We start from the raw sequence: 18,340 nt of genomic DNA on the forward strand, positions 1-18,340 counted from the left end.
ACCCCACTCCCCAATCCTATAAGAACTGGGATCTGATGATCTGTGCTGTCGAGAGAGGCAGGGTTAGAACACCTCATTCCTCAATCCCATTGTTGAAAATAATAGTTGGATTGGGAGGGTTTTTACTCCTAAGGTTGAAGCCGTGCATTTCTGGAGCCTGGGCTGTCAGTCATGGTGGCTGGGGAATGCTGGGGCTGCGGTTGTCTGGCTGCCGGTAGCCCTGCTGGTGGGTCCTCCCTCTTTGACACCGTTCATTTCTGAAGCTTGCTTTCCCCGGTGTTGGAAGTAGCAGCACTGGAAGAATGGCCGCCTTCCTACAGTGAAGCTCTGGCAGGAGAGGAGAAGATACGGAGCGTCTGTTCAAGGACGTGACGTTCTGGGCACCGCACCATGCGTTCTGCTTCTCAGCTGTGCCTCCTGGTTGATGTTACCATCACCTGGCATTTCCCAGGAGGTAACTCGCGAATGCCACACTGATGGAACAGTGCGGCTCGAGTCCAGGGCCGCTGGAGCACATCAGCAAGGTCAGGCTGGACGCATGTGCTTGCTGACAGGAAAATGACAGGAAATGTCATGTCAGTTCAGGAAAATGACAGGAAATGTCATGTCAGTTCAGGAAAATGACAGGAAATGTCATGTCAGTTCAGGAAAATGACAGGAAATGTGTTTGCTGACAGAAAAATGACAGGAAGACGACAGGAAAGAGGCCCATGAGGAGAGGAACCAGTAGATTCAAGGCAGTTAACCGAAGGAGCGAGCCATCACAGGCTGGGAGGACACCCCAGCCACAGTGGATGTCAGCGGTGGTGGCTGGACTCGGGGTCCGTGAATGTTGCATGATCGAACGTGTTTGGTACATTCTCAGCTCCTGCCCAGGTGCCTCCCAAGCATCGGGTGTTGTGGCTCCCCACACCCTTCCCATCTGTGTGTAGCATGACCACCACCTTCCTACCGTGTGTTTGTCCTATCACGGCTGCTGTGCCTAACGGACGCTTTGCTTTCCAGCTACTTTCCTATAACCAAAGCCCTTGAACGACTTTGCGTTTCAGTAGACGACAGGGTATTAGTTTTTCATGATTGCTCTGAGGATTTCCGAAAGCAAATGTAACTTACAGGATGGAAGATATTGGAGACAGTAATTATAGATGACTTTTCTCAGTTTTTTGATTGTGGTAAAGTTACACAGCACTCTATTTTTAACTGTATGGTTTTGTGGCATTAAGTGTGTTCACACTGTCGTGCTGCGATCACCGCCATCCATCTCCAGAACTTTCTGGTCTCCCCACGCTTGAAACTCGGTCTACCAAACACTAGCTCTCCTCCCGCCCCAGCTCTGGTAAGCACTACAGGTTGCTTACAAAATAAGCTTTTTCAGTAAGAGAAGGGGCAAGGAAAAGAGCTCTAAAGACTGTCTTGAGATTTGAGGAAGTGTTTTAGGTTTTGTTGTGTGGTTCCCGGTGTAAAGGAACTATTGAAGACGTGGGAAGGCGAAGGTCTGTGATCTCAGGAAGTGCTGGGCTGGGCAGCTTTCCCACTGTGACGGGGGCACTTGCCCTCAAACCTGCCTGAGATAATCGCGTGAGGATGGTGCTGCATTGTGACAGCTCTGAACTTGGTCTCCTTGAACGTTGCCAGGTACATAAGCTTTGGCGGTTACCATCTAGTGTCTGTGGGAGACCTAGAATTTGAACATTGTTGACTTTAGGACACACTCATTTTATAACACTCTACCTGTTCTCATCAGTAGGAAATATGCTGTGTCCTTTTTTTTTCTTTTTTCTTTTGAGAGGGAGTCTCGCTCTGTCGCCCAGGCTGGGGTGCAGTGGCCGGATCTCAGCTCACTGCAAGCTCCGCCTCCTGGGTTTACGCCATTCTCCTGCCTCAGCCTCCCGAGTAGCTGGGACTACAGGCGCCCGCCACCTCGCCCGGTTAGGTTTTTTTTTTTTTTTTTTAGTAGAGATGGGGTTTCACCGTGTTAGCCAGGATGGTCTCGATCTCCTGACCTCGTGATCCGCCCGTCTTGGCCCCCCAAAGTGCTGGGATTACAGGCTTGAGCCACCGCGCGCGGCCTTTTTTTTTTTTTTTTTTTTTTCCCTTAATATTCTGTGTTGCTGTAACAGTAGTTGCAGCGGACGCTACTTCTGGTTCATGGTCATCACCAAACACAAGCTTCAGGAAACCGTGTGAAAAATGAAGGGGAAAGTGCTTTTCTGCAAAGGGCTTTTTTGAACATCCTGTTTTTTTCTGGAATATCTATTTTGGTGTAAAACGTTTTCATATTTAGGGGTTTGTAACGTGTTTTATACTGGTTAGCTTTGAAACCCCATGTTTTTGCATGCCATGGGGCTGCTTTATCCTGTTATTCTATGATATAGCAGGTTGGCAAAACTATTGGTTATTTCACTTTAAAAACCAAAGCAGCTTACAGATTGAGTGTGATTCTTGTAAGAAATTAATTGTAAAATTGATTTGTGTTCAACAAGCTTACTGGAATGGCTAGATCCGTGGACAAAAAGATAAGAACATGTCAAGTCTCTGGGCCAGGAAGGACTTCCAAATAATACAAGTGATACACATTAATTTCTTAACAAAAGATTAGATTTAGTACATAACTGTTTAAAACCTCCATATTTTCTATTATAGCCATTCCACAGTGCCCATGGGGGTGGGCTGCAGGACTGCCTATGGAATCCAAGGTCTTTGGGCGTTGAGGTCCCTGCAATAAAATGGCATCGTGTTTGCATATGACATATGCACATCCTCCTGCAGACAGTCATGTCAGGGTTGCTCGTAACAGCTATACCATGGACATACCATAGTTGTTTAATGAATAATAAAGTCTGAATGCTTAGTACAAACACATTAAAAAATATGTTGATCTATGGTTGGTTGAATCCACAGGCCTGGAACCCGGGGAGAGAATACAAACTCTAGAAGCAAAACGAACAAAGCACTTGAGGTCAGCAGTGACGGGTGTGGGATCACACTGAATCTCATGTGTTTTGCTGTCTGTGTCACTGTGTCCCGTGTAAACGGGAATCATTTGTAGCTTAAGATAAAATAGGTAACAGGAAACACTACAGAGTGGGCACGAAGGCGCGCCCCTCATTACCCCGTGTTACAGCCAAGCGTCTGCCTCCTAGGGAAGGATTTGTTCTGTGGGGAGACTAGATGTTGATGATTTCCGGATGTGTGAAGGGAAACTCCCTCCGAGAAGCGTGGCTTTGGCCGGAGCACATCAGACGAGAGTTAGCGTGGCATGGAGTTTCCACAGTGGCCCTCAGGCCTGCTGCTTCTCTCCTCTCCCCACCCCTGGCCCTGACGCTTACCAAGGGAGGCAAGTTCAGCTCCAGCTGAGCCCCGCACAGGGCTGTGGGTCTCTAGGGCAGGTGCCCACCTTCGCCTGAACAGGCTGTGTCAGAGGAGGGTCTGGCTGTACTTGAGCTGTGAGAGATGCTCTCAGAGATCCAGCATCCTGAAAACCCAGGTGCTGAAGGTTCCTCCTCTTCCACCATCCTGCGGGGAAGGGGGTCTTATCCTGCTTCCCCTCAACCCGAGCTGACTTCTTGTCTGTTCTGTACACCTAGGTTTTCAGAAGAGTTTTGTTAATCATCTAGCAGACAAACAACCATAAGGTGACAGCCTGGGAGGGTAGACGGCGCTGGAAGGTAGTTTCCTGAATAACAGCGTTCAGTTTCCTGTTTTGCCATCATTTGACCCAAGGCCCCAAGATAATTGAAATATTGTCAGCCAAACACCGATTTTTTATCTGAGTTTTTTTTTTTCTTTTTAAGTTATGGGTGCAAACTTATAACCAGGGACCTGACAAAAGAGAAGGATTTATTTGCAAAGTGAATGTCGGGGATGGTTGGCATTTGCCAACTCTGACTAGCAGGGACCCAGGCTGCTTCCGTTCTGCCGCCCGACTCCTGACCCTCCAGCTCCTGCCCCTGTTCCCACCAGCAGGAAGAGGAGCGGGAAGGTGCCTTTTCCCCTTTAAGGGGGTGAGGTGAGAGTTGCACCTACCACTTAGCTAGTCCCTGGGGTGATTCTCCAGCATGGGTGGGAGTTGGGTTTGGAGGCCTGAGCCCCGTGAAGCTGGGGTTGCTGTTCCCTGAGCAGCAGGAAACTGGACTCTGGGAAGTGGGGTCAGAGGGTAGCATCCTCAGGAGGGGCCTCTCGTCCCGTTTGACATCTTCACTGCAAAAGGGGGTGTGGGCTTCATGGTCCATTGACAAATAGAACGTTACTTTTTTTTTTTTTTTTTGAAGCACATAGAACCCTAATTCCTTTGGCTTTTACTAAAGTGGCATTTTGTAATTCCACATGATTTCATTGATATACTCGCAGGAGAGAATGCTTCCTGTAAACCAGAAGGATCTCTGCGACAGTCCTCGATCCATAGAGAGTTCATTTTCCCAAGGTTATAGACACAGCCTTAGGGAGGGGTTGAGGACACACTGCGGCAGCCTCAGGAGGTCCTGGACATGTGTCCAAGGTGTTTGGGGCACAACTTGGTCTTACACATTTTAGGGAGACGTGAGGAATCAATACATGTGAGACGTACGTTGGTTCAGTCTAGGAAGGATGGATGGCTCGAAGCGGGGAGGGATTTCCAGGTCACAGGTAGATCAGACAAATGCATTTCTGGTGCATCTTTCCAGAGGAAGCAGTCAGATCCGCATTTATCTCCGTGTGCAGATGGTGACTTTGAGTTCTGTCCTCTGTCCATGAGGAATTTCCTTGTGGATCGGTTGTGAGGGAGGTACGTGGCTTTTCCCCCCACCCCCAGTAGCTGTCTCTGTTAGGAAGAGCATGGGAGGCAGGTTTGGTCTAAGCTCTTCCTCACCTTGACGTCCCTTTAGCGTAGTGATTTTGGGGTCCTGAGATGTAGTTTCAACTTCATGTTTCTGAATACACTGGCACTCTAAACAGTGTTGTAGGAGGCATCTAACTTACTTAGAAGAAGAAGAATATTTGGAAACACTTGAGCACCTTCGTCCTTGAGAGAACCAAGCCTTTGTTTAGTTTGCTTTGCCCTGAGGCTGTTACGCTGTCCCGGGCTGTGCGGCCTTAGAAAGCTGTGCCCCTGTGAGCTACTGCCTGTGGAATCTGGTGACTTTGAAGTTAATCCAGCAGCTACATATTTTGGAAAGCAGATTCCCTCTTAAAGTGTTGGTGATTATGATTCTAGCACTAGAATTTCAGTGTGTGTTTTCCACCCTTCTTACTTTGTCTCCTCATACACTGAGATGCTGCTGCATTTGCCCTTAGGCTTCACTGAGGGAGGGTCAGTTCTGACCCTTTCTTAAATATTGATCTTGAACGGACAGAATCGAGATTCAGGAAAACTCTCGAGCTGGGAGAGTGTGCTGATATCTATGTAAGTGGGGTTCATGTGTCAAACTCAGGTTTAAGAAAAACCAATTCTAGGCTGGGCATAGTGGCTCACACCTGTCATCCCAGCACCTTGGGAGGCTGAGTTGGGCAGTTCACTTTTGAGCCCAGGAATTCAAGACCAGCCTGGGCAACATAGCAAGACCCTGACTCTACAAAAAATTAAATAGGAGAGGTGATGTGCACCTGTGGTCCCAGCTACTCGGGAAGCTAAGGCTCCCCACACACAAAGTATCAATTCATGCAGTGGCCAGTTCTGCTGGGACCACCTGTTAAGGCTACTCTGGGCCTCACGGTGTGAGAAGGGTCTGTCCAGCGGTGAGAAGGAGTGGCTTGAAGGCCTAAAAGCCAGTTGCTGTGGTTCAGCATGACTGCGGGTGTGGAGTTGGGGGAACGGCTCTCCATGGCATGAGTGGGTAAACGGATGGGCTTCCAGAACGAGCCCCTGTGACTTTGCCTGGTTTGCATCCGTCCAATACAAATCCACAGGCTCTTACTCTAGCAGCTTCTGCCGGGGCTGATGGACTGGCCTGGGGACAGAGGGTGCCCTCAGAGCCTCAGGGTGCCGTCTGGTTTAGGAAGAGCACTTAGTCACCTAGATCTAGGATTTATGGCACTACAAGGGGACTCCTCACACTCGGAGCGGCATCCATCTGCATTCTAGACTTGGTTCTAGGCAAAGTATTTTGGAGCCTGTTGGTACCCTGTGTTCTGTTTATGTGTAAAACAAGTTAGAGTTATAACTAGTTAAAACCTATTTTTAAAATTTTGCCACAGAATATGGCAATTGTGGTAGAGCCTGGCCAGAGACCCCCACACTTGGACGCTGCCGAGTGCTGGGGCTGCAGGCGTTGACTGCATCTGCTGTCCCTCCCGGCGTGTCTGTGTTCTTGACACAGGCGCCCATCGAGGCTCGGCCTGTGAGAATCGTGCCACCGTTTGTCTCCGTGTTCCTCTGAGGTTCCGCAGACTTCACGGTCCCGTGGCAGAGCGTACGGTATCTGCTTGCATCCTGATTTCCCCAAACCCCAGGACAGACCAAGAGTTCCTTACACACAACTGCAGAGGGCCCCGTGGCGTGGATTTGCAGAGACACAGCCTTTCCCCAGCTTGGCCTTCGTCTCCAGAGTTGGCTTTAGGGTGATAGAAGCTTCCTTCAGACTGGGGGGCCTTGAAGCTTTGGTGCTAGGAATTCGGTGAGCAGCACGGATGATACCCCGTTTCTCTGCATTTGTAGCACTAGTTGTTAACACGACCACGAGATGTACAGAGGAAGGAAAAAGGAGGTTTTATTTTCAGAGTAACACTCTGTGCTTTGGGAAATGTGGTCTTGGGGGAGCTGTAAGCACATGCCCCACAGGAGGAGAGGAGGCCGCGGCATTACACGTTCCGGGGTTTGTTGGCTGTGTGTGTTCATCGTGCTCAAGGAATGTCTGAACGTTTACAGGGAAAGTGGGGTTTGTTCATCCGGTTCGTGCAATGTCTGAACACTTACAGGGAAAGTCTAGCACACATGCAGTGAGTTAACCTGTAACATCCGTGTTCGCCTTGGGGCAAGTGTAACATTTGAAATGAGGTGGACTGGGCGTGTCATGTACAAAGGTGAGCTGTTGGGCGCAGACGTTTATGCGCAGCCTCAGTCACAGCCAGGACTGGCTCGGGGTCTGCAGCCTGTGGCGGGAAAGGACACTCATGAGGCCATTCTGTCCAGTCGGGGCTGCCGGCAGGGTCCCAGGGTGGGGCTGTCTGGTCGGCCGGCATCTGGAGTCCACCCAGGTCCAGTGGGCAGCGTTCCTCTAAACCAGGCTTCTGATTGTGGAGGAGACTTCATGCTGGTTAACACACTGTGCAGGAGTAATGTTGTGGGGCTTTGGGGTCCACCTTCCCTATGATGCCGGTTACATTTCTCTCCGGACCTCACAGCCACAGAGATTGCACCTCGTCTGGCAGCAGGGGGTGCCATGTTGACATAGTAATTTATTGTATTAACCTTTTTATTGCTATTTTAATAACCATTTTTTTTCTTTTTAAAGAGATAGGGTATTGCTGTGTTACTCAAGCCAGTCTTGAACTCCTGGCCTCAAGCAATCCTCCCACCTCGGCCTCCCAAAGTGCTGGGCTTATAGACGTGAGCCAGTGCGCCCAGCCTACAGCCACGTTTTTAAAACTCAGCAGTTTAAAAATCCTATTCCTTTTACCCCCTCAAGCAGGCTGGTTGGCCTTGTGCAAACTGGGGTGTCACGATCTTAGCCCCCCTTTTATTTTTACCTTTGGCCTCAAATTCTGATGAGAACAGCAGTTACAAAATGGGCTTTAGGTGATTCTTCCGTTACTAAAGCCAGAATTCTCACCAGGTAGAGATGTTTGTCCCCAGGATTCCAGAAAGCTGTTTTGAATCAAGCCCGTAGGAAATAAGTAAGGAACTAAACTCTTGGTCCTCTGCTTAGTACCAGGGGAATGGGTTAGTTGCTGATACCCTTTGATCTGTGCTCACGTGCTGCATCTCATCACGGGAAGCAGAGTCGCCCTGTGGAATAAAGCCCGGCTCAAGGTGGCGCGTCGAGACGCTTGGGGCTGTCAGTCCCTTATACAGCGGCAGACTTGGAGACTCAGTATCGCGTGCAGAGCCCAGGCAACCGGAGTGCATCCACTTTAGAGACCACATGGACGGTCGGCAAGGTGGATGTCCGGGCATATGGCCTTGACAGGCCCACTGCGAGGTGAATTAGGAATTCGTTAGCAAAGAAATCAAACTCGCCTTTGGGTCCCGACTACTTGGAAGGTTGAGGCGGGAGGATTGCTTGAGGCAGAAGGTCAAGGCCGCGATGAGCCATGATTGTAATACTGCACTCTGGACTGGGTGACACAGCGAGACTCCAAGTCAAAAAAAAAAAACAAAAACAAAAACAAAAAAAACAAACCTTACTCTTCATAGCAAGAGGGAGAATTTATCAAAGTAACTGCAACAAAATCTTAGATGATGTAATTTCAGTGGCTAAGTGAGCTGTCCAGCCCACGTGGCTGGCTCACAGCGCAACAGAGCCAGGTGCTGCTGCAACTGCCCCCCCACCCCGATCGCTTGTGGACATTTTCTGTTTTCCCATATCTCCCTTTTGGATACGTAGCTCGCTACTTTATAGCTAAGCATCAGTAAAACAGGTTGTCTATTTTGAAAAGTAACTATTTTGTCTTTTAAGGACAGAAAATGAAGCAGGTGACAATAGCATGGCGACCTGGTGAATAGATTTAGAGGAATATTTAATACTTGGCACCACTCTGATCCCTTCTTCTCTCATGCTTAGTTACAGCTACCGCCTCCTAGGACAGAACACTTTGAGCTCTGTGAGTAGGAATTAAACATGTTCTAAATCAGAAGTTTTAGTTAAGCAGTATTTTATGTGAATGCCCAGATCCTAAGTGTTCACTGTACTGGTGTGTGGTGTTGAAGAAGGAACGAGGGCTTGGGGCTGCGTTTATGGTGCAGCGTCCGGGTTCCCATATGTGAGATGAGGGCCAAGAGACACGGCCTGGAAGGTTCAGACTGTAGGATTGAATGGATCTACCCACTCCTGGAAAGCCTCAAGTCTAACTTGACTTGGGCTGGTTTTAGGGAGATGCTGGCAGCGCCGTCCTCACAGGTCACTGGGAGGGGCTCTGGCACCGTCCCCGTCAGGTGTCTCATGATCAGCCCAGCTTGCTCATCTCAGAAGCTGTTGGTCGTGTTCTCGTTCCTGTTGTTCGTTGCGTGTTATTTAGGTTCTGTTCATGTGGGGACCTAGGAAGTTCCACAGTGAGAGGAGAGCCGCTGAGCCGCCTTCCTGCCTGGATGCCAGCCCCACGGAGGACCGTAACTGCTTGAGGTTGGCTTCTGCCCCCGGCCTCACCTGTGGAGGCATTGATGCAGTGGTACTTTCTAAGCTCCTGGGGCACACAGTGCTGTTGTGTGGATCCACAGGCTACTGTGGCGTCCAAGCACGTGCTCCCGGAGGAGAGGACTCTGCGGGCACTGATAGTGGGAGCTGGCTGAGAGTCGAGCGAGTTGAGACTCCCTGTGACCTGCACAGCTGCCATTTGCACAGCCCCTCCTGACACCAAGATGGTCGTGCGATAAATGCACAAAGCACATCTCCAGCAAAAAGCCGCCGATTGTCCATATCCAGGATATCCACCACGGTGGCTTTTTGGTGTTAATACGATGAATGTGAGCAGCAGGTGGTCTGCGTCGAGTGTGACTGTGCCACTGCAGTTTTGTTCTCATGTCTTGATGAGCATGAACGGTTCCTGACGAGGGTAGGTAAGGATGCTGTGACCTGAGACTCTGCAGTATTGTAGCTTGAGGAACCAAGGAGTTTTTCTGTCTTGCAAAGCCGTCAGGGAGGATGTTCCAGGCTGGTGACTGCTCCATGAGGTATTTAGGGATCCAGGTTTCTTCCCGACCCCTGCTCTGCGTTCCCAGGGACACGGCTGTCCTTGCCGTGGTTGGGAATGGGTGATTGCCATGCTGGCGGGGGAGGCTTAAGGTGAGAGTGGCCGTGATTTACCTAATCTACATAATGACAGGGAGCCTGGGAGTAAAGTGTAGCCATGGCCTGGAGGATGGATGATGGTTGTTGGTGAACGACTGGCTGCACTCACCGCAGCTGGCCCAGGAATGGGGAAGGATGGCTGAGTATGCCGTTCAACGGTACCTGGTTCTTTCAGATTTGACTTCCTTACGGATTTTCTGCTGTAAAGAGGAGAGAGCCTGTGGTTCTAGGCCAAGCATCTCACTCATCTCATAACATCTTGTATCCCTCAGCCAACATTTATGTCAAGTTTTAGAAGTCCTATCAAACTGGCAAGCATTTCTCAATTTGGTTTAACCATTGGATTTTATATCTGTGTCTGCATCTCTATTTTACATCTATGTGGTTATTTGACACTCTGTAGTACCTTTGTAATAGGTTCTCTTTGGTGGAAGTTACTCTCAACAAACCCTTGCTGCTACTTGAATTTTCAAGGTTGCAAGTAGAAAGGAGAGAATAAAAACCACATCTTCTCTAATTTTAAAATTTGTTGTTTCTCAAATCACACCAGAAGTAAAGATATTACAAATTACAAAAGCAGCCAGAATCAAGGTTAAGAGATTTCTGGGCGATTCTGGCTAATCAGCAGTATTTGCTGAGGTGTGTGCAGCAGAGCAACATGCCAAGAAGCCCGCGACGGGGGAGAGTTGGGAGGCCAGGCTGTGACTTCGGAGGTGTGTTGCCTCAGGGAGAGGAGCTAGATGTAGAGAGGATAAATGGCCACAGGTGTGACCACCGCCATCCTTGCTGCGGTACGGAGGCCTTTGTACAGGGGCCTTTGTGAGCTGAGTTAAAAATCAAAATTGAGAGAGTGCAATGCATTCTTAGTTTTTAAAATAAAATGCTAATAGAGAACGTTTTGTAAGAATGTAAAATGTTACATCTTTGTTTAGAATTTAAGAATAATAATTTGCTTCTGAGACCTTTGCGACTGAGATTTGAAATCTTAAGTATGGTTTTTTCTTCCATGTTTTATACATATGCACGTGTACACATATATGTAAGGTATATAAAAGGAAAATAAGCGTGTCTGTATTCACATTTATATACACTTCCATAATGTGTATACTTCTAGTCACACATAGGTCTAAGAGACTATGACGTGACTTGATAACCATGAGAGGGTAATCGCGCCTCCCGCGTTCCAGGCCTCACACAGCCCGTGCCAGGTTTTGGAAGTAGGAGTTTGTCTGCAGCCACTTCGGGAAGCATGTGGTTGCCAGGATTGCCTAGAGCTCCAGGCTGTCTCCAGTCCCAGCCTCCCTGGGGTAGAAGCTGCCCTACCAGGGGCCTGGACATGGACGTTAGGGCCTGGAGCCAGGGACCGCTCCTGAAGTGGGGGGCTCCCCTCACGGCTGGGCATGACAACCGAGGATAGGAGGCGGAATCAGCCTCGGGCCAGTGCACGGCCTCCCTGAAGTGCTTGCGGGAAGCCCCAGCTGCACTTTGATGACCCCATAGACAGCACCACAATCTGTGAGATCCCCCTGGCCCACCCCTCAGGTTCCTAAAATGATGAAGGTTTCCTGAGCTGCGAATTTTTAGATCTAGGCTAAAAAGTCCTGGGACAGACTCACAGGGTTCTTTATGTAGAAATGATGAGTGTGCTGGTGACTCAGAGCAGGCACTGTACCCTCACTCCAGGGTCCTTTGTGCCAGGTGGAAACGAGCGTGTGGGTCACCCAGAGTCCCTGCATCCTCACTCCAGTCACTGCTCTTTGGTTTCTTAATTAAAAGCCTAAAAGCCTTGATAATGAAAATGTATTCTCCCCAGAGAGTAGAGTTTCCGGTTATGGAGGCTCACCAGTAAATGCCGTGCCAGGTCAAATATGCTGAGATCTGGGCCAGGTCCTGCTTCCTGCCCACGGCCAAAGCAGGTACTTCATTTGGGAGGTGACCCGGGGGATATCTGAGAGGCCTGCCGGTCCCCGAGGGATGAATCCGCTGGCCTTCACATTCTGCTCCGGCCTCCATCGGCTCCTTCCTACCTGCAAACTGCCGGCTTTGACGTTGCCATCATTGGAGATATGTTAGGGACTTGGTATGGGTTGATGCCCATAGGACCAGCAGATCGTGAAAAGGTGGGAACCAGGGCTGGGAGGGTGGTGACCACGGCCAAACTGAGAACGTGGTGGGCTGGAAGGTCCATTTTCTGTCTGAGGTGTTTTTTAAAATAAAAAACAGTGTCTCAGGGACATGAGAGGGGAGGCCACAGACGGGGAGAACGCATCTGTAAAAGACTTATCTGATAAAGGCTGTTATCCAAACCGTGCAAGGAACTCTCAAAACTCAACAAGAAAATGAACAACCTGATTAAAAATGGACGAAAGACCTGGACAGATATCCCAACAAAGAAGATACACAGATGGCAAATCTACACGTGGAAACATGACCCGCGTCTTATGTCATAGGGCGAGGCGTCACTGTGCACCCATCGGCCTGGCCAAAACCTGAACTCCGACACCACCACGTGCTGGTGGGTGTGTGGGCATCAGGACCCTCACTCATCGCTGGGGGAAGTGGGGCAGCTCCTGTGGGAGGCAGCGTGGCGGTTTTCCGTGGAACTTAGCTCTCCGACCACAGGAGCAATCACAGTCCTGGACGTTTACTCGGAGGAGCTGAAAGTTTACTTCCATGCGGAAATGTGCACACAGACGTTGACAGCAGCTTTATAATTGCCAAAACTAGAAAGCAACCAAGATGCCCTTCAGTAGGTGAATGGATAAACTGTGGTATGTCAGATACTGGGATATTATTCAGCACTAAAAAGAACTGGACCCCTAAGCCATGAAAAGACACAGAAGGATCTTAAACGCATGTTGCTAAGTGAGACTCCAATCTGGAAAGGCTGCCTGCTGTCTGAGTCCAACTACAGCACAGTCTGGAAAAGGCAAAGCTGTGGAGACAGTCAAACAATCAGCGGCTGTCAGGGGTTGGGGAGGGGAGAGATGAATGGGAGGAGCATAGGGGGTGTGTAGGGTGGGGCAGCAACTCCAGGTGGGGCTTTCATGGGGGATCCATGCCGTTCCACGTCTGTGAAACCCACAGAGTGAGCAGCAGCAGGCCGAGTCCTCGTGTGAGCTGTGAACTGTGGGTGGTGGTGCCGTGTTGATGCGGGTCTGTCGGTCGTACAGACATGCTGGTCTGGTGAGGGCAGGAGAATGATGGAGGCTGTGCCTGTGCTGGGAAAGGATATGTGAGGACTCTCTGTACTTTCCTCTTGATTTTGCTATGAACGGAAAACTGCTTTTAAAAACGTCTATTGAAAAGGCAAACAAAAGAGTGCTGGCCAGACAACATCAGTGTGAGGGTGTGGCCTGTGTTCTACGTTCAGAATTTCCCTTTTAGAATACACATATCTAAATTTTTCAAAGTTAAACCTTTGCATTAAGTAACTCACTACAAAGTTACAGTATCAGCTTGAGCGCTGCCAGGATGGCCAGGATCCTGTATCCTGACAGGCTTCTCCCCTTACAGGTGCAGTTGACGTCCATGGCCACATCTCAGTAAGCGGCAGGGCTGGAATCAGGAGTCAGGCTTTGCGGGACAGAGAGGAAGTGAGACCTTGTAAGCACGTGGCTGAGGGCGGGCAGGGAGGAGCCCATGGCTCAGGGAGCCGGCAGGGATGACTTTTTGACCAGTTTTCCTTATCGCTGAGGCCTTCTTAGACTTGGGGAGTTGGGAGTCCCCACTCTCGGGTGCCTCAGAAACCAAAGGCTGCTTGTAATGCTCAAGTTCCAGATGCCTCAGGGGAGGTACCTGGGTTGTTGGGTGCAGTTCCGTTATTTGCTGCTCGGTGGGATTTGCCCGCAGCATTTCTGGTTGTTTTTAAGAGCTGATGTTTGAGCTGCTTAAAATCACATATGGATTTCGATTTATCTATAAAAGTTAAGAATGGAATTTGAGTGCAAAGAGTTGTGAAAATGCTCAAGGTTATGTACTAATGTATACATTACATTTGTGGAAGTATTTGAAAGTGCAGGATTTACATTAAACACTTCTCTTGATTTTTGTAATATCTACCTGTCATTTTCCCATTTGATTAATAGATGTCAGAGGGCTTAAATTTTGAGTGCCTGAATTCACTGAAATTAAAACTTCTTACATCAAATGTAATTGAACTGAATGTAGCAACAGTGCATACTTTTAGAAGTACTGATTTAAAAAAAATATATAAAAACACATATCCATGAACATGCAGATGGGGGCAACATATTAAACCATGGAAGTAGAATTAGTATTGTTTTCTGAGAAGACAAATTTTTAAAAAGTCAAGGGGTTTATAACTTTCTAGTTTCCAACTTATTTGCCCTAAAGTGGAACATTGACAGCAGCAGAAGAGGAGATCCTGGGCCAGTGCAGGCTCTGGGAGCAGCGGGGTGAGTGCTGGAAGGAGCTGGCTGGAGGCAGAGCAGGGAGGTGCTCAGGCAGGCCAGGACGGCCTCAGGGCACGCGGCTCAGTGAGTGAGAAAAAGTTCACATTTCTTGGAGAGCCCTTGACTCTGCCCACAGAAAACCCAAACTCCTTCCAACGGGGATGTGCATCTCATGTAAAAGTTGTTACTCCCAGAAAGAAAACCAGTGGAAGTAGAAATTTTACGTATGCAGAAATTACTTCAAATTTGTTTCTAACCTTATCCTTTTCTTCCCCCATCTTAATGTGTGGTGACTTTCTGCAGGTGACGCACACATCTTAGGAGAGCGCTGTATTTCAGTTGCTGTTGGCTCTGATGTGACTTTGTGGTGTCCGATGTTCTGGTTCTGAGGTTCTGCGCAGAACGTGGCTCCTCCCTGCTGAGTGTTGCTTGTTGAAGGCCCGTGTGGAAACTTTTCCTGTAAGCTCGTTGACCGCAGCAGTCTTGGTTCAGAAACCTTTGGACCTCCTGAGACTTCACACAGCCTTCTAACCTTTCTAGTGTGACCTTTTCATTTTACTGTTCCCCATTAACCCAGATGTTTTCCAGAATGTAAGTAATCTGCTGAATGCAGGGTCGGGGGTGCCCTCCGTTGGCTCTGGGGAGAAGCATGGCTGTTTCTCCGGGTGGAGCTTCCCGCCCACCATGGTGTGCTCCAAGCCGCAGCAGGGTTCTTTGGCAGAAATAATCGTCGAAGGCCTGCGTGGTATGGCTGTGGGTATGCGACCTCGCGGCCATACCGGCCCCTCCCCATCAGTGGTACCACAGAGAGGAGCAGGGGGAGGCCTGATGTGCTTCTGAGACTGCGTTGTCCGTGTGTAACTAGACATGCAGAGAAAGTGTTGGAGATGAGCAGGAGACGGTGTCTGTCCCTGATGAGCTTAGCCGTGCCCTTGAGCGGGTCAGGTTTCTGTGCGGCTGATCTGGACTCAGCCTGGCTGTGCCAGTGCAGATGACTGCTGGGCTTCGGCAAGGCTGCACCCACTGTCCGTCTGAAACGGCCCCCTTCCCAGGCTCGCTGTGCCAGCTGGGCGCCCAGGCCTGATTTCCCGCCAGGACGGAGGCCCTGTGTATGTGTTGGGGAAGGGGGAGGTGGGAGTCCTGCTTTATTGCCGTATCCAATGCCACGTGGGGTCAGCACTCAGGAAACATGTGCTGTGTGGGTCAGCGATTGAGTTCAGAAACCTGGAAAATTCAGCAGTGTAGGCTTTGGCCATGACCTGTCCAGCCCTGCGGCTCTTTGTTTCTGTCTCTGAATTTCCTGCCATAGCATCCTCCTCCTTCCAGGGGCCCCTGTTCCCATATGGCTGTTGGCAGCTTCACAGGTTCCTCTGCCTCCCCTCCCGGGCCCTGGTGTGGCTGGGGCAGCTAGTAGCTATGCAGATCCCACAGCCAGTAGACGGTTGGTGCCAACGTCTTGGGCCTGGGTTACCTGAGTCAACGACTCCAGTACATGGCTGAGCTTACCCCGAATGTCTGGATCGGAAGGCCTTGGGTTGCAGAAAGGTGGGAGTTCGATATCAAAGGACAGCCTGCAATGCAGAAGGGGAAATGGCTGTGCTGGATGGCCAGCTAGAGGAGTCTGTGCAGAGCCTGGGACCCGGTGCAGACACAGAGCTGACATGGGCAATGCAGTGACACGGCCACCGTGGAAGTGGGCAAAGTTACAGGCTTCAGACCGATATGGAGGGGCTGGTCTAAAACAATCCTCATTTTCCTTTAATCCTAGCAACTGCTGGCTTTTGGGGTGGGGAAGTGAGATCTGTGGTGGCCGCGAGGAGAGACAGGGATTTTAATTAAACCCCTCGTTCTGGGAGAGGGGAGTAGCCTTTTCTTTAGGACGGTGAGCATCGTCATCTCAGGCAGCTCAGGCTGCTGTAACGAAACACCATTGACTGAGTGGCTTATGAACAACAGGAATTTGTTTCTCACAGTTCTAGAGGCTGGAAGGCAGGATCAGGGTGCTATTGGGTGGGTTCTGGTGTGGGCTCCTTCCTGGTTGGCACATACCTTCTCTCTGGCCCTGATACAATGGGAGGGTGAGGGATTTGCTGGACCCCTTTGTGAGGCACAAATCCCATTTAAGGGTCTCCAGCCTGAGGAACTCATCACCTCCCAAAGACCTCCTGACAGCATCACATCACATTGAGGGTGAGGATTTCAACCTGTGTTTTGGGGGGCAGGCAGTTCGTAATCGTCACCCTCTTTGTGTATTTCTGACTCAACATTGAGTCTGCCTTTGGCTCTCCAGGGGACAGAGCCTGTGTGGACACTGAGCAAGGTCAGAGCTGCAAGCATGTGCACATCGGGGGCAAGGGAGCTGCCAGGGGTGTGAGAAGGGGGTTTCAGCGTCAATCGGAGCTGCTTTCCTGGCAAATGTACTCATAAGCTATCCTGGCAACATTTGCTTTTCACGAAGAGTCGATGAGGCAGTGGGGGCAGCAGGCGGTGTTGCCAGAAGCTTGGAACTGATGGGCAGCAGAGAAGGGGCAGAGGCCACGACCTTGGGGTGGTCAGCAGTGCCAGGTGTCTGCCCTCCAGGACTCACGCCTGTGATTGTGCGGAGACTGAGCCGACCGGGGCTTGCCGGCCAGTGTGGCTCTCATGCAGGTGATTATCGGGGTTGGTTTCTATGTAATGTTCCCTCAACCTCATGCCCCCCCCCCCCAACAATTTCTGTGCCTAGCAGAAATCATGCTGCATTTCCTTGATGAAGCCTTGAGTTTCCTGTGGAGATGTAGGAATAGCACGATTTGGCTCACGTCAAAATACTTTGCAGTGAAGCTGCACGGAAGAGGTTTCTAGGCTTCCATTTGACGTTTTCAACAATGCCTGAGTGTTACAGGACTGTCTTGCTTGTTAAAAAGCACCAGATGAAAAAGGCTAGTAGTTAATTATGGAGACTTTTTACATTAGCACAGAGACGGTGGCTTGAGGCAAATTCAGTGTAACGTAGGTGTGTTTGTAAGCCGTCAAACGGACCATCTCTCTGCGGGCGACACATGTTTTCCGGTATTGGTTTTGTTCTGTAAAAGGATGACTGGCATGCGGTACAGTCGTTCCAAAATTCACCTGGAAGGTGTCCACATGGTGCTTTGTTTTCTCCTGACATTCTGGGCACCACGAGGAAGTATTCCTGTCTTCAGCACTAGCAGGAGACTTTTCCTGAACACCTGCTCCTCTTTGGCGTTGTGGGTGTGAAGGGGTCAGAGTGACCCTGTCTTCATGGAGCTTTCAGACACCATGGGGATAGTGTGGCACAAGTGTCGGGCTCAGGTGGGACTCAGGTGGGACAGAGGCTTTCCCCAGAAAACAGCTGCCGATTCCAGGACGGCCCTCCTGCATCATGTCTGAATTAAGGCTGTTCTATTACAGCAGGGGTGTCATGTTAACTGGAAGTGCGCTTTTGTTCTGGGCAGTAAGTAAATTAATTGTACATTTGCCAAGGACAGTGAGGTTTGATTTGATGAATCCAGTAGGGAAAAGGAGAAGGGGCGTGGCTGGGTGGGGACGTGTGTGATGGGAGCAGAATGGAGCAGCCATCCAGGCTGTTGGGATGGAGGGGCCGCGCCCGCATTTTCATGGGGTCTGTCGCTGTTTGTGCCACTAGACCTGAACCTCTGTCTCTACAGTAGTAACGCATCATTCACGTCCCAGCAGGCCAAGTCCTCAGGAAAATGGGGCCAAAAAGTAGAAAACCATGACCGTAGAAGGCAACGGCACGTGACTGAGCTTTCTGGGTTGTGCGTCCTTGTGATAAAAACAGTCCTAACTGAGCTGAACACCAGAATGAAAACGAACCTTCCTCCGTGCTGAAGTCGGAAGAGGTGTGCTTGGCTATCCGCAGTGCCTGCCTGTTTGGGCGGTGATTACTGCAGGTCACACGTGCTGTACAGGAGGAGGGCAGTGAACTCTGGAGCCAGGCTGGCCGGGTGCAAGTCCCAGCTCCATAGCCAGCTCTGT

General features: G+C 50.0%; 1 protein-coding gene across 28 annotated transcripts in view; it reads right to left on the reverse strand.

The window, feature by feature from the left end:
* Positions 1-389: 389 nt before the first annotated feature.
* LOC139361667 (disco-interacting protein 2 homolog C-like) overlaps positions 390-18,340 on the reverse strand; it is a 173,194-nt gene continuing 155,243 nt past the window's right edge. For 25 of the 28 annotated variants that reach the window (XM_071090451.1, XM_071090462.1, XM_071090448.1 and 22 more), the window contains one exon: positions 8,278-9,281. In XM_071090451.1, the coding sequence (XP_070946552.1) occupies positions 9,082-9,281 (200 nt within the window). In that variant the 3' untranslated portion in view covers positions 8,278-9,081. The other 3 variants (XM_071090468.1, XM_071090467.1, XM_071090474.1) reach the window with 3 other exon arrangements.

Source organism: Macaca nemestrina, unplaced genomic scaffold (assembly GCF_043159975.1).
Source record: "Macaca nemestrina isolate mMacNem1 unplaced genomic scaffold, mMacNem.hap1 Scaffold_93, whole genome shotgun sequence".
In the NCBI taxonomy this organism is placed as follows: domain Eukaryota; kingdom Metazoa; phylum Chordata; class Mammalia; order Primates; family Cercopithecidae; genus Macaca; species Macaca nemestrina.